The 17,560-nt window shown below is 28.5% G+C and overlaps 1 protein-coding gene across 2 annotated transcripts; it reads right to left on the bottom strand.

The window, feature by feature from the left end:
- Positions 1 to 407: 407 nt before the first annotated feature.
- LOC109609400 (gastric triacylglycerol lipase) lies at positions 408 to 2,008 on the bottom strand. Of its 2 annotated transcripts, none has more exons than XR_007548672.1 (7): positions 1,854 to 2,008; positions 1,493 to 1,800; positions 1,195 to 1,441; positions 993 to 1,142; positions 857 to 941; positions 658 to 795; positions 408 to 608 (listed from the first exon to the last, which is right to left on the bottom strand). XR_007548672.1 is itself a non-coding variant. In XM_020026061.2 (7 exons), exons 1-7 carry the CDS (start codon positions 1,926 to 1,928, stop codon positions 465 to 467), a joined length of 1,152 nt encoding a protein of 383 aa, XP_019881620.1. In that variant the 5' UTR covers positions 1,929 to 2,008; the 3' UTR covers positions 408 to 464. The 2 variants fall into 2 exon arrangements, 1 of the variants encoding a protein (XP_019881620.1); XM_020026061.2 differs by having other exon boundaries at positions 658 to 800.
- Positions 2,009 to 17,560: the final 15,552 nt, after the last annotated feature.

Raw genomic sequence — 17,560 nt, 5'->3', positions numbered from 1 at the left:
TATTTTCCGTTATCGGCTGCGCTGCGGAACTTTGCCACTTTCATTTTAATAAAGTAAAAATATCGATACTAAGTTTGTAATTATTATTTTAAAATTTATTGTGCCCTCCACAAACTTCGCAAAGAAGCTCACCATATAAAAGAAAGATATTTGTAATGTCTATCAACAAACTATCGCAAGTTAAAAGTTTAAAAGTTATAATTCTTGTTATATTGGACTCAAATCACAATAAATAGAATAAAAATATTGATAGGAACTTACGATTTTAAAATTTATTATACGTCTTGAAGACTTGACAAACTTTCAAACTGAGTGAAAGCTCAAAAGTAACTTTTAAAGAGGATTTAGAGTTTATTTGAAGTACCCTGATATAGGTTTTAAAAATGTAATATTAACAAATTTAAAGCTTCTTTTAAAAATGTATTTGATTTATTTATAATTATTAATTGCATATATAATTTTTATTAATAATTTTCTAAAAATTGTATAAAATCTTTGTATAAATCTTCTATTTGATCAACTCCATTAAAAAAATCAGCGTGTTGATACGAAGGTACGTTTTTGTAATATATAACGTTAGGAAGTAGAGATGATACAATCTGCATATCCTAAAAAAATTATAATGAAAATAAACAAGGCGACATTAAATTAATTTACCTTTTCTGTAGCAATTGTGTCAGAATCACTGAAATACATAGCGATGGGGACTGTTATATTTTTAAGATTGTATGTAGGAGGCTCTTCCGAATTGTACCTTTTTAAATTTTCTTCTTTCCTATAGTCGTATTGGCGGAACTTTCCTTGAAATTTTAACGTTATTTGTGTTACATATGTACAAGATTTTATTCACTAGTACCCGTTTTAATAAACTGCGAATAGTGAAACAATTGCTTCATGCTTGGGGGGGTGGGAAAATAATAATAAAGTTTCGGAAGGAGTGACTAAAATTACAATAAAGAAATTAAATAAAACTATAAAAATAATATAAGTACCTCGTCGACGTGTTGGGTCATAAACGTCTTACAATGCAAAGGCAACGTTATCCAATCTCTAATCCAACCTGGGTCTGAGAAACGAATGAAGAATCTACGGAAGGTGCTGAGTCCTGGAACAGTGTATATTTTCATTTCGTCACAAAAACCCTGAAACAGTGCTTTTTTGAGTTTTAGGCTTCTATTGAAAACAATATTCAACCTCAATAGGTGCCCAAATGGACGACAAAACTTTAATCCAAAGATTATAAACGTTTCTCATAATCGATGTTGTTGCAACCATAATGGCAATGGATATTTTTTCGTTGTATTCCTGTTTCATTGAGTTCATTATGTACATTATTGTGCCTCCTTGAGAATAACCCACATAGTTTAATTTTTTGAAACCCGTTCTTTCAAGTACATAATCGATTGTAGCAGTCAAGTCGTACGTTGCAATTTCGTGCAGTCTAAAACAATTATTTTTTAATTGGTTCCCTCCTTTTAGCAAAGAACTTTACGTATAATTAAAAAACTCCTTCCTATCCTTCGTGTAGTCGAGTTTCTCGTGTTTCCTGGAAATGCTGTTACCCCTGTGATTGAACATCCACACATCATATCCTAAATCGGCAAGGTAGAAGGCGAAGCTGTTCCTGCCGTTAATTACGTACATCGATGAGGAAAACAGCAAACCGTGCGCCAACAAAACTGGTTTCAAGTTGGGTTTGTGCACTTTTGGCGGTATCCGATGGATTTCCAAAATGTAACCATCGGTCGTGTGGATTTCGTGGATTTCGCACGTGTAGCCTTCAGATCTGATGAGATCAGACTGAAAAATTATGATGATATTTGATGGTAATGTGAATTCCATTCAATACTCACTGAACTCAAATATTTTAATGGTGTCCCTTTTCGAATAAACAGAATTCCTAATACAAACATTAAAATGTAAATCATTGTAATGTAGTGAGTTCACACTTGTTGTCGAAAGAATAATTATTAGAGGCACACAAAAAATATCACAGTTAGATAATAAGTACCTCTACTTGTAGCTAGCAATGTCTAACGCACAGTGAAGTTTTTAAATAGTTAATTATATGCAATTCAATTATTGTGTATGCAATTAAAACTGCAACTATAAATTACTGACGGGCTATATGTCTTCCATTTAAAAATTGTTAAATTACTCAACGTTCGAACATTTCCATTACAAACGTACAAAATAATTCATATTCAATAATGTGTTTCCCATTTCGAAATGTGCTTAGTTCTTATATTTATATTATAATGGTGAGAATGTACATTGAAACAAAAAAAGTGGCAATGTAAACATTTATTGTTACATGTTTTTAAATAATTTTACTAGTTTCCTTCTTTTCTTTCACGCAGTCCAGAAAAATTAAGCCAGTCAAATAAAGTTTGCATGAATATTCTGTCGTTTTTTCCTAAAAAGAAAATGAAGTCAGTCACCAGTGAGTAAGTAAATAAGCAACTACAATAAGTTGTTCATATTTTAGCTATAAATGTAACTTAATATATTTTTATACTTACTCATATTTTCTGTTATGAAAAAATTAAAAATTAAAACTAAAACAACAAAAGTTGTAGACAATTTAAACATTTTACCAAACAACAACAACAAAACGATTTACTTCGAGGCTATACAAATTACTAAAAAAATTTGAACCTAGACACATTCAAATTACAATTCGTCACTTCAAGATAACAATGAACAACACGTAAAAAATCTCCCTATTGTTCTGTACGTTGATGACGAAAAATAAAAATAAATTAATAGTCCGTATGTTTGTGCGGCAAGAAGATAATTGTTAAAGTTGTCGCAAATGACCGCGAGTGCTTAATCTCTTGTTATCTTCTTTGCTCTTCCATTCCCTTCGAAGTTTGCTCCCTTTAAGAATTTTAGTTCACAAACTAAAACTGCATTATGAAACATTGCTGTTTCGAAACTGTTAATTATGCATATAAGTTTAAATTAAGTTGTCACTAAGAACATTTACTGATAAATAACTAAAACTCAGTTTGTTTCTCATATTTTTACATAATTTTACTGCCTAATTAGATTATTGTTTATTAATAAATTGACAATTGTCGCCATAATTTGCTACATAAATGGATAATTGATGTTGACACCGGTAACTTATTGTTTGTACTTTAGGTAATTAGGCTATTATTACAATAATATAAACATAATTGTTGCATTATAATTATAATTTAATTACGTCACTAATAAACTATGATTTCGAAATGTGCGTCTAAAGTTAAAAGAACAACATAATTAATTTGTTAATTATATACAATTTTATTTAAAATATACCTTTAAATTTATAAATAAAATCTTCTCTATTAATATTATAATTGATTTAATACATTTTAATCGTAATAAAATATAAAATTTAATATAATTTTATTAAAATTATCCAATAATATATTTGGTGATTTGATATTTTAATAACAGGGATTAATCAAACAGTAATTAATTTAATTTTCGATATTTTGCTGCCTGGTTTAGTAATTCATTTAATAATCAAAATGTAAATATTTTTGATTAGTTTTTCAATTTTGAAATGTGGAAAAACTGACAACATATTGGTGGTTGAGTCTTGACGTTCAGTTTGACGAAGACACAAAATTAGAATCGTGTAATCCGGGGGAAAAGTTAAAGTATCCTCGGTCGGACAGAAAGGCGCTTATTTCGGTCAATTTAATACGAGCGAACGTTTAAACTGGGGCCCTGTACTCTTGTTGTGGACTGTTCCGTAGTAAATTTGTAATCACAGTAAAGCATGTATATTAGGGCTTTAGCCCCCGAAACAACCACATTATTATTGGCCTATATTATTGTGGAGTCGGAATATATGATTTTAGGGGTGTTGGTGAACTTTGTGTAATTTGCCTCTCGCAATTGCCGCGGCTGAAATCAATATTTTTGTTTGATTAAACTTTCCTTTTGTTGCGCTAGTTTCTGGCTGTGCAACCAACAAACATCGGTTTTATGCTACTATGGAAAATAACAATTTATTTATTTTAACATAGGTAAAATACCTTAAATTCAACGTGTTTAAAATTTATTTGTGGCTAGAACGATGCCGGTGAATAAAATTTGTGATTTTATCAAGGATATAATTAAATTTTAATTGTATAGCCGAGGACTTTCATAATCGTATTTAGGTCAAGTTTATCAAAGGACCTTTTACCTTTGTGTTGCAATTTAACGTTTTATGTTTCACGCAACTTTTTCCTTATAATAAATGCTAGGTTATTTGAATGTTTAAATCAGAGTTAAAACCGAATTAACAAAACAAAGTTTTCAGCTAAATTTCAAACTGGATGACAAAACATTTTTATTCTTATTATGGAAAACAACATTTTTCCCTTAAACATGCAGTTGCAGGTATTTTTATCGATCCCAGAGCCATTTATAAAATTTTCCAAACCCTTTTGCTTTTGTTATTAAGTTTATGAAGTGGAATAGAATAAAGTTGTAAGACCAGAAAAACAGCACGACCAGAAAGATATCTCGGCGAATTTAAATAACTTTTTATTAAAGTGCATCTGACTTAATTAAGAAACGCAGCGGCTGAAAAAATTCGAAGCACATTTTCGCACAAAAAAGTTCAATTAAGACGGCGAGCGTCTGTACGTAATTTAATTTCATAGTTTTAATGTGGGGGAAGTGTGAAAATTTTAATTATTTTTCCTAGTCGAAAAAAAAAACACAAATAAATTAAGGGTAAAAAACTTTCACAAAAGATGCGACAATTAGTATTTCATTTCAGTTTGTTTAACTTAAAAAGACATTAAGTCGGTCGAGGCGATTCCCGTAAATGAAATGTCTTGAACAGCTCCCGACTAGATAATTAATTCTTATATTCGGTCATATTCTCCGGGACTTTTTTTTATTTTATGTTGTGTTTTTTCGTTCAAATTAATTTATTTGATTTGGCTCAGTTCCTTAATTGCTGCGGCGTAAAGGGATCGTATATTAAAGAGGGTTTAAGGGGTCAAACATTAAATTAAACAATCAACATTTTACGACAATCTCCGCTTTAATGCGGAAAAATTCCTTTGGCCTTTTGTTGTACAGTTTCCATATTGATTCAACATAATTTATACGAGTATTGCGAGTCGGGTTTTTCACTAAATAAAACCACACGCTCATCGTAATAAGTGAACGCGCGCAACTCAAAATAATTATGCTCAAAGAGAACGGAGGTTTATTTGCATGTGGAAAAAATGTTTTCGCAGCCGTCACATCGATTTTCCGTCCGCATGTATCGTGGGTTATTTGTTAATAAGTGCATGGGTTCATCCTTTTCTCCTCTAATCAGATTGTCGAAACCTTTGCCGCGTCATGCAGCTAATTTTCCTCAACGAGATTTAAAAGATTACCGCTTTCCGGCTATTTAATTTGAAATTTTTGCTACCGCCGGGTTTACGTTTAAAATGTTTGTCAGGAACGGCGTAACACTGTAAAATTTCAAACTTGGTGTGTATTTGAAATTAAACCGAGAATTTAATACACGATTTATCATTCTGATTAATTTTTGAGGTTGGCCTTGTAAATGTACGCATGTAAATGAATTTCGTGTTTTTGTTGATGGATTTGTTGAGTTTTTAATAACAAATTAATTAAAATGTAAATTGCCTGAATTAATTCAATTTGTTACATTCTATTATCCTCCGCTATTGTTGTGTCTGTTTTGGCAAGAATTTTTGCCTATTTTGATTATAAATATAAAAATGTAACCTTTTTAGTTATACAGAAAGTAGTAAAGAAAAATTGCGTAATAAAATTTCACAGTATTAATTTTAAAACTGTTTTGAAAAAGTTTAATTTGTGTAGTAAAGTTTTAATATAACATATAGTACAATACAAAGTTTTAAAAATTTAATAAATTTAAAAATTTACAAATGTAAACACAGAAATATAAAAATTATAATAATCCAAAACGAAAAGTTCAATAAATTTCAAATAAACTGAAAATTCTTTTAAAATGTTCAAATACAAATTTTATTATAACTTATTAAAAACAGACAAAAATATACACAAAAATATAAAAGAAGTAAAATATTTGATAGAATTGAAATAAAATAAAATAATACGTAGTCTATAAAAAAGTTAAAAAATCAAATTAAAAATAAATTAAATAAAAATTTTATTCTCTTCAATACTAATTTATTTTTATTTAAAGACTGTTATTAGCTTTAAAATTTTTAAATTTTAAGTACTTGAAAATAACTAAAAATTCAAATATTTATAAAATTCAATTAAAACCAAAAAATATATAAAATTTTATAGAAATGAAACAAAAAGTAAAATATTCTAAAAATACAATAAGAAATTCATTCTCTTTAATTATAATTTAGAGTGTTTTTTCGGTTTAAATTTTTTTAACACTTGAATGAAATTTAAAAATATATATAAAACTTGAAGAAACTGAAGGTTCTTCTGAAATTGGAGAGACAGTACAAAAAAAATGAAAAATACTATAGTCCATTCAAACTAGGTTCGGTAACATAAACAAATATAGTTGCGTGGGAGTCACGTGATCACAGATAACTGATGGATAACAATCATGTTTCTTACCGGTCAGTACTAGTTGACTCGTGTTAATACTTCATTCGTAAATTTGACCAGGGTAGCATTCAGACATAAAGAATATCGTGCCATTTATTAAATTAAATTAAATTAAATTATGTTAAATCAATTAAATACGATCCTCTTAATAATCACGTATGATAGTATGCATGAACGTCGTCACTCCATACCATATGCGAATATGCTATAGAATATCATGTAAAATACATATGTAATAAAAATTAATTAATCTATAAAATTAGTAAAAAAATAAATAAATATTAAAAAATTCAATAAAATAAAGTACTTTTTAATTCCAATTTACTTTCACCTATAGAGATTCTTGGTTTGAAATATAATACAAGATAAATAGAATAATGTAATCTATAAATCTGATTCTTCTGACATCTAATTAGATAAATTCTTGAACTCAAATAGAAAAAAAGAAACGAAAGATCCTGATGTATTTGTAGAGAAAAGTAAAAGTAATGTAAAATTCAATTTCAATTTTTTATTTATTTAAGAAAAAATTTGATAATATTAAAATGAAGTAAAAATTCAGAACAAAATGGTATGATATAAAAGCAAGATCGAAAACAAAAAGAAGAAATTATTTCGGGACATTATTGGCCAGTGTTTGTGACATTTCCGGTCGTGGCGAAGTGGTTTATCGCACCAGGATAAAAATAAATCGCCCCCGCATCGAAAACATGAAATTATCGACACGTGAAACAATTTATTTAAAGTTTTATCAAAGGAAAAAAAACGGGGATGGCATTTAACAGATACTTGTGGGACGCGCTGTTCCGGCCAGTTTGGGCAACTTGAAACGTAGCATGTGGTACATCCGAAGTTAGATTGGGTTTTTATGTTTCGGCTCGGAGTCCCGGACTTGTTATTTCAATATCGCATTCAAGATTGCTACATATTGATGGAAAAAGACGCCCGGACGAAAATCCGAGTGGAACGTTTTGATAGTCTTTCTCGTGTTTCTGTAAAATGAAACGTCACACGTAAATTTACTGTTTCAATTTAATATTCCGGGCACTTGCAGGAGAGAGATTTTTACATTTTATCGTCAAACTACGACGCTAGACGTCGCGCTAATTCATTTAGTTCCGGTGTGAAAATAATTATTTTCCGTTTCCGGTTCACATTCACAATTAAATTATTTTTGATAATATACCGGTTCTGAAATTCAGCTTTTTAATGAAGTATTCTGATGCTTTATTGGGTACCCAAAACTAAAATTTTCCGGCTATTTTAAAATTATCTTACCTTGTTATGGGCTTTATAATTTTAGTTTAATTTATTCCGTACTCTACAAAGAAGTAAATATAAATGCTTATTTTTTGTAAATTTTAATTTTTCGAAGCTTTTACTTTGTTGGGAACATGCAACTTTAATCAGTTCTTTTAAAAGTATTCTTTTAAACTGTTGTTGGTTAAGAAACATTGTTATATCGTATTAGATTTTCTTCTTTGAATAGTTCAAATCTTTTAAACTCTTGAAGTTATTAAAAATTTAATGGCTGAAAATAGAAATAATGAAGATGCTGAAAATTCAAGTCCCTTGAAGGAATTTGGGTAGTCGTAATAATGCAAATTTAATTAGTGATGAGTAATTTATCTTGTATCAATTTTGACAGTCATTAGCGGACTTGGGGAAACTTGAAGACTGCATTATGAAGTGCCACCAACTAAGCCAAGAGACCGTTAATTTGATATACCATAATATTAATTGGGTCATATTATAAGCCATATAATTCCACTGGTATCCACCACCCTAATGGAGATTAAATTTTTATCTAGTTTTCAATTAAAATTGATTGAAATTGAAGCATTTGTCCGGGGTGCAATAAATCGTAACACAAGTAAGTTTTTCATCGACGTTGTTACGGTGTAACAAATGAAAGGGCGACTTGATAAAATATTTGACGCTCACAAGTTTTAATACCGGTGACAAGTTCTTTACGGTGCACGCGATGATTTATATCCGAGACTGCTCGGAAGTTGTTTAAAGAACGATATTTTAAAATATTTCACGTTGTAAATAACGGCGTGCTGGAAGTATTTTTGTATTTTTCAAACGGCCAACCGACACACAGAGAGATAAAGAGGGAAATCTAATATGGTTCATAAAAGATAACCGTTGCGAGTAGAAAAATAACAGCTATTTTACGAATTCCATTTCCACTATCTCACAAATAAATGATTCCCGGAATCAAACAATAGGACCGCAGGGAGAGCTCCTTTGATTTACTCGTTTAGTCCTGTAACTGAAGTTTCGGAAACGCTATTTACAAATCGCCGGCATAAGGCATAAGACCCTTTACCAGATACCAATAACGATAAATCCCGATAAAGGTCTGAAAAACTGTAATTTAATAATAAAACTTTTCGCTAATGGAATCCGTTTTCATTTATTCGCTCCTTCGATTATGTTTCATCAGTTTCGCCTAACTTATTTTCTACAAACACCAATAATTTAAATTGACTTACGAATCCACCACACGTGTATATTCAACACAAAAAATATCTTATTATATGTTTTCTTTAATGAACAAATGTTTTCTAACTTTTAAATAAAGGCCAATCTTGAGTACCTGCATTTTTCGACAAGAGTAAAACTTTTGACAGCTTTTTAAATGTATCTTTGTTATTGAACTGTTGGGAACAAAACTTTTCGAACGTGATTTGTTGTGTTTTCGATGGGTTATCTACCTGTATAAAATTTTTCATAACTTTTGTCTCATTTACTGTAAATAATGAAAAGTTTTTAGGTAACATTGACAATAAAGCAGAAATATTAATAGTGGTGTCGAATATAAATAGATTTTATTCATTTTATTTTTACATATTTGCGTCTTCCAGAAGCAGTCAAACAGGTTTTTTATTATTGAAATTAGTTTTCTCAAAAGTTTTGATATTTTTGTTTAAAATATTTATTTTTTACCACCATCAAATTTTAAATACTAAAATTGTCGACAATCATATGATCCTTACAATTAATTGTAATTTTTGTCCCAAACTTTACGAGAAATTAACTATAGAGTTAATAATTTCATTTTACAGACACAGAAGTCTCGTTCTCAACATCACAATAACAAACATATATTAAAGTGGTCCTGTACATATATAAAACAAAAATATCAATAAATATTAATATTATTATATTAAATTGATTAATAAAATATGTTAATACTTGAATACTAATCCAATTAAGGCAATTATGAAACCTATTTTATAAAACAGACAGAGAATAACTCAAACATCATATCATGCCTCAATCAATGTGAAAGTTGCGGTCGTCAAAAAAATACGACATTTCCAGTCGAATGCCGAATTCTTTGCAATAACCGAAATGAAAAACCCCGAAACAGTCTGGAAAAACATTTACAATTTATTTACAGTTGCCGTGATAAAAAAAAATGGTGTGTAACCGGACAAATAACGAATATGATGAAAAATTCGGCCGGACATGGCGTGACACTGTCACACCCATATCCAATAAATTATCCGATCGGCAATGGTGCAACCGACTCAAGCAACGACACGTGAAGGCCTCCGAAGGGGGACGCGTGCATATATCAAATCTGACAATTTTCTTACCGGAAACATTTCAGCCCCAACACACCCAAATCGTCTTTTACGAATGTTCTTAGATTTATTTATTTATTTTTTATCTGACGCTTTATTAAAATATGTTATTGCGTTTAAAAAAAAAAATGCTAGACTATTTCGTGAAAGATGTTTCAATCGAAACGACTTGCAGTTCGAGGCTTTAAAGCTCGGCGTTCGGGAATTGATATTTCAGATCTAGCATTTCAACTTTTATTCCATGGAAATGGCAATTTTTCAGACGTTGCAAATATTAAATTTTTTAAACGCGTTTAAAACAAATATGCAGTTGAGGAACTTATTCGGGTGACGTTTAAAAGGAAGTTATATTAGTTGGATGTGAAATCAACATACAAAGTTTCTCCTTTTTAAATGTTTTATGTCAAACAGCGTTAAAATTTGTTCGGCAAAATTTAATACTCCAATTTACTTCAGAGTAAAGAAAGTTTAAAGTAATCGGTGAATTTCTCAAATTGTAAGGTAATGTGAAAAGTCGAATTTACATAATGAAATAAACTTATCAATTACAACTTATTCATTGTGAAAAGTTTATGGGTTAGAAAAATACATAAATATCAAAAATATTATTTTTAAACTTTAATGAAATGATTAATTAATTAATTTAAAATGGAATGATTTTAAACTTATTTTCAATTAAATCTTATTTAAATATAATTTTTGGATTTGAAATATTCGTAAATATAAAATAAAAATTCTCCTATAAAAATATCCTAAAATAAGAGGACAATTAACACAATGAAAATCAAATAAAGAGAAGAAATATACAAAAATTACAATTTACAAATTAATATTCGACAGCTGATATTTCTTATATTTATATATAAGCTCTAAAGAAATGGCAATGTTCCACACGTTCCAAATATTAAATTCTTAAAACGTGTCTTAAAAAATATTTCTGAATTTATTCCCATGACGCAAAAGGAAGTTGATTTTAAACGTTTTTCTGTGACATTTCTTTAAAAGTTGTATTACAATTCACGCGTCAAAAATTTAAATTAAAATTATGTATTTTAAAACAAATACAGTATTTCAAAGTTTATAGACATGAAAAAATTGGCTTTAAAAAAGGGACGTGAAATATCGAAGGGTGAGTAGATAATATTAAATAAACTTCACTGTTTGATTTTATAAGTCTACCCGTATAAAATTTTTGATCGTAAATAGGACCTGTGGAAAAGGGAGGACATATATACTAAAAGGTGCTAAGGAAAACGATGATCCATTTTAACATAATAAAAAATATTACCAATATGAATAAAGGCCTATCAATTTTATAATGGTGGTTAAAATTTAATTTTCAATAAAGTTTTATCAATTTTCTCAAAATATTTACATTTGATTTTGAAATTTATTTTCAACTAGCTCTCAGCATTCAACTATATTTATTAATATAATAACAAATTTAATTAATAAATAATGATTTTAATATTAAAGTCAATTCATAAACTTTTCATTTATTTCCGTTATTGATGCTTATTAATTGTTTGACACGTTTTAAATATCCCTTCCAATTAATCACTAATTTTTCAGTAATTATGTAACAAAATTACAAGCCATTTTAATTATAAATCGACTTGTATTTCATCATTATTTATTTTTTTATTATAATTATTATTAGTCAGATCGTATTTACCTCTCTGGTTTTAATAAAGCTAATGGGTGAATTTATAGAATTATTACAAAAATAACGTATATAAAACCATTAACGAAACACGATCCTTATTTATGGCTCCGATATATTTTTGTGCGTAAGTTGAGAAAATTTCTCAGACGCTGAAATATCGCGGTACGTGCCCCCGTTCCGGTCGTGATATTGAGATGTGGCAAGTTCGCAGTAAATCCCCGACTCTATCGACCTTTCCGACACCTAAATCAATCAAAAGATGCATATAAGACTGTGGAGGTTGTGTGTTCAACCAGAATACAGATAAGCCACCTGTCACTTTGTATATTTGAACTGCGCCACGCATTAAACACACCCTTAATGAATATGTTCGAAACGGGTCAATGATTAATCAACTGATTAACATTCAGCCGAGAAAACCGTGCATAATTTAAAACCGGCGAAGCAATTATTTTCGGTTTGAAGATTAGGGGACGCTAAAGGGGGAAATTTGAGTTGTTGAAAGGAGGTTTCATAAAGACGAAGAAAAAAATAATAAGTATTCCGGGTGTGTCGATTCTCGTATCCAGTCCGGAGGGGCATATCTGACATTTTAATAAAGATTCCCAACAGGTATATAAGGGATTAGGAAGGATGTGTAACATAAAAGCCACCTCGAAACGATCCTCGAGAAAATAATTTAATATTTTATGCCGTTTCCGTATTTTAATATTGCTGCAACACTTTCGTGCGTTTATTTTTATTTTTTCTTAGGTGTGTATGAATGCTGAAATATTACAAACTGTTTGTTTTGTTGCAGATTGCTTTTACGAGTGTATTAAATCGGTGAGTTACAACAATATTTTTTTAAAGCTCTAATTTTGGAATTATAAATGAAGTTCATCAAGGGGAAAAGCAATTTTGTGTACAATATATAATTAATTTATTCTACATGTAAAATGCATTAAACAATATTCAATTCATACGAACAATTAAAAACATTGTCTATTAATATGTAAAATTATTTTGCACTAATTACATCAAAATGAAACTCGTTTAATTATATACACACTCTAGTATAATGGATGGCATAAATCGTGGTTCTATTTCATATGGGAACATTATGTAACAAATTTTATTTATATTAAATTTAAATTCAATTACACTAATATTATAATCTAATAAAGAATATTCTAATATTTTAAATATATGAAATATTGTGTATTAGATTATGAATTATGTATGTATTGTATTTATTTAGTTTTTTATAAACTAGTATGTATTAATAATACATAATACATAAAGATAGAATTATATTTATAGTAATGTAAATAAATATATGGCTAGTTCTTGTTATAAAGGAATAAAAAGGAACGTCCTTGTTTACAGAATGTCCAAACAACAATTAGATACTTTTGCAATGAAAATTGATATAAAACAAACTATATAAATTTAAATAATTAATATTTACGAAATTTCATGGACCATGTTTAAATATTAAATTAAGTGATTAAGATAATAAAACCACAAATTAATGAAATATATTTTAGTAACTAATTAAAATCATCAAAAACTTTCAGACAGAAAAAATGAGTTGAAAATTTCAGAATTTTATCAATCGCAAATTTTTAAAAAAATGTTAGGTTTTTTGCAATGAAATTTAATGTTAAGAAAATAGATATAAAATAAATTGAATAAAGATAAATATAATTAATTAATTTTTATGAAGTTTCATATGGGACCATGTAAGAAAATAAAATCACAAAAGACATAAAAAATGGGTTTTATTTAAAATATATTTAAAGATTAAATTTAAAATAAAACTGAAATATTAAAAAATTATGGAGTTGAGTTGAGCCAACAAAATTCTTTCACTGTAAGAATTAGCCATAGCACAAATTTATTGTATTTATTATATCATTGAATCAATGTATAATAAATTAAATTATTTAAAATTGTCGAAAGGTGAATTGTATATATAAATATTAATTGATAATTAAAATATTTTTAATAGAAATGTATTTAATTAAAATGTGTTTTTACTTTTTATTTTTAAAACATGTATTAAATTAAATTTTATTAAAACGTGATTTTATTTTGTGCTAATTAACATTTACAATATTACAATAATATTAAGTTAAATTATTATTATTAAGTTAAAATATAAATTGGTCTGTTCATTTATGTATAATATTGTATTTACTAAAATATTAAATTATAATATATATATATTGCATTTTATGCACCATTATTAAAACTGACTAATTATTTCCACGAATTTAAACATCACAGAATTTCAGCAATGACGAAATAATTAAGTTTGATGAACAATAAAGCATTATGACAATTTTAGTAATGAAAAATTTTTTAATAAAACGATCGTTCAATCTATTTCGGCTTTTAAAACATGAACATTGTCAACAATAATAAAAAAAAACAATAAATTTTCAAATGTTGCGTCTAGTTATTCGAGTTAAATAAATAGAGCTAGTTAGCAGTTCCGCAAACGAATTAATTCAGAATTTCTGGTGCAATAAAACCGTTTAACATCTCATTTTCGCTTAGTTACAAGCAAATGAAAATTCGAGTTGGCAGCTGAAATATTTGTTTTCTTGCCGGGTAGTTTTGCCGTGAGATTGATATCGGGGTCCAAAGCCAGACTTGAATTTACAACGGCCAATTCTATTAGTTGACGATATATTTCTGTTCTCCAACACTTTCGCGTCGATTCCGTGCTCCGTATATTGTTTTTGCCCTACTGCCTGGGCCTTTATTTAAACGGTCTTTGATTAGATTGTAATCAATTCGCGTCTTTTGTGTCGCCTGTTACGCTGTAATTTGTCCAATAAACGACCCCTTTTCATCCCACGCCGGCGATTACGTTTCTTCTGTTTCGTTTTGCATGTAACATAATGGAAATCAGAATTAAATATGCTTTGGGACTAATAAAGGGAGCGGTTGTAATTAGAAACGGGATGGGGTAATAGGTATTCGATTCGGGAACGACGTTGTATTTATGGAACCTGGCTAAACTTACTCGTTCGTTTCGAATGATGCGCAATTTAGGCAAAATTGTTTACGACTTAATTAAATTTAATATAATATTTTCACAAGAAACATTCAAGCTTTTATTGAGCTTAACCAATTTTAATTATTATTTATTCATAAAAAGTAAAGTTTTACTTGAATAAAATTATTATTACCATTTATTATGAAATTTGAGCACGTCCAAAATTAAATTAACTGATTAAGTTAATGAAATCACAATTGTAATGAAATATATTTGAAGAGAGTAGTTAAGTTAGTTATCAAAAAGAAAAGTCAGAAAAATCATAAAATCACAAAAGTAGTTATATGTTTTTAGTGATTAATTAAAACCACCAAAAACTTTCGGTCAGAAAAAATGGGCTTTTTCAAAATTTCAGAGCTTTATCAACCAAAAACTTTTAAAAATATTACGTTTTTATGAAATTTCTTCATACTGGATCGTGTCCAAATATCAAATCAACTGATTAAGATAATAAATCACAAATATAATGAAATATAATTTTAGTGATTAATTAGTAAAATCTCCAAAAACTTTCAGTCATAAAAAATGTTTTTTTTGCATTGAACTTTAATGTTAAGAAAATTGACATAAAATAAATTGAATAAATTTAAATATAATTTATTAATTTTTATGAAATTTCATACTGGTCCATGTCCAAATCTAAAATAACAAAGTAATGAAATATTTATGGCGATTAATTAATTAAAACTACCAAAAACTTTCAGTCAAAAAAATGGAGTTTTTCAAAATTTTTGAATTTTAACAAACAAAAAGTATTAAAAAATTATTACGATTTTTGTTCGCAGAATGAGTAGACAACAATTCAATACTTTTCCAATGAACTTTAATGTTAAAAAAATTGATATAAAATTACAAAAGTAATAAAATACATTTATAGTGATTAATTAATTAAAACTACCACAATTTTCAAAAATGAGTTTTTTCAAAATTTCTGAATTTTATCAATCAAAAAGTCTTAATTTGTTTGTAATGAATTTAATGTTAAGAAAATTGACATTAAATAAAAAGAATAAATTTAAATTAATTGATTAATTTTTATGAAATTTTATATTGGACCATGTCCAAATATTAACTTATTCAGATAATATAATCACAAAAGTAATTAAATATTTTTATTGATTAATTAAATCCACAAAAAATTTTCAGCCACAAAAAAGGGCTTTTTCCATATTTTTGAATTTTATCAATCAAAAAGTTTTAAAAAATTATTACGTTTTTATTTGCAGTATATCTAGTCAACTATTAGATACGTTTGCAATGAAATTTAATATTAATAAAATTGATATAAAATAAATATAATTAATTATTTTTTAATAAATTTCCAAATATTAAATTAACTTAAAAAGATATCAAAAATTTCAGTTCAAAAAATGGTTAAGCAAATTGATACAAAACAAATTAAACAAATTTAGGTACAATTTATTTATTTATATTTAAACAAATTTAAGTTATTGAATTAACTAATTAAGATAAAAAGATGAAAGTTACATTATATAATAATAGTTAAAACCATAAACTGGTTTTATTGTAAGCCTTTAAAAAATGACTTTTAAAAATGTCTAGACAATAGTCTCATATGTTTCCAATAAAACGTACCATTTAGCGAATTTATACAAAATAAATTGGACGGGTTCAAATATAATTTAGTTTTGGAAGTTTACATATGTAATGGTACCATGAATCTCCATGAAATGATCGTAAATGTAAGTAAAACGCGAACGAACTCGCGGTCGTCCCATCATTTTTCTGCATATCTGCATCGGAACGATAAATTTAAAACTTATATTAAAAGTAGTTGTACGTAGAGGAATCTAATAAAAATGGATGAGAAGACAAACAATTTATGCACAAACTTAAATTAGATCGGCAGTTAAGTGATCTCCGGAGATGTAAAGTGTATAAAATTAAATTATAAGTAAAATTTTCAAATTACTGTTTAAGTTATTTAATCTCTATCAGCAATGTCGGGCCGGTCTGATCGGATTTTCCTAACTTGAATACAAATTACTGTTTTACACTTTTCGCCAAACTTGGTAACGGCCTGAACGTTAAAGCACGATGTCACTGCAACTAATCAAATGCCACAGGAATATTCAAATTTACTGCAACATTATCGCCTTTAGGAAATCGATACTCAACTTGCGGATAATGGACCTGGAGACGTATTAGTTATACAATATTGGACTTATAGGTATTACTTACTGCTAGGTACTTTACTTAATTTGCACGGCTTCCGAAACTTATCTAATTAAAGATAATAATCTTTTTATCCCCTTCTAATATATGCACTCGCTTAATGTAAAACAACCGAAACCCAACAGAATATGATTAGAACGCATCCACGATGCGCCAACGTTTCCCCGATGGCTTTAAGGCACATGTCGCCGCTTAAACCTTCTGTTTATCCCTGCGTGAAAGCAATCTCGCGCCGGTCCATCCGACTTAATCCAAACCCTTCGAGTGGTTCGGTTTATGAAAATACGCCCGCAGACATAATCAGAGCGTCTTGGATCTCATCACGGCCATAATTACAACCGCCATTACTGGACTACGGCAATTTAATTTTCCGTTCCCCTTATTATGGGCCGAGGAGAGTGCGTCGCGGCGGCTCTCATTAGCGTTTCGACTCTTAATTGTCCTTCCGACCGGCGACTCGTCACCGAATCCAGCCGTTCC

Source organism: Aethina tumida, chromosome 7 (assembly GCF_024364675.1).
Source record: "Aethina tumida isolate Nest 87 chromosome 7, icAetTumi1.1, whole genome shotgun sequence".
NCBI lineage: Eukaryota > Metazoa > Arthropoda > Insecta > Coleoptera > Nitidulidae > Aethina > Aethina tumida.
The sequence above is the reverse complement of the archived record's forward strand: the minus strand, read 5'-3'. Positions and strand labels throughout refer to the sequence as shown.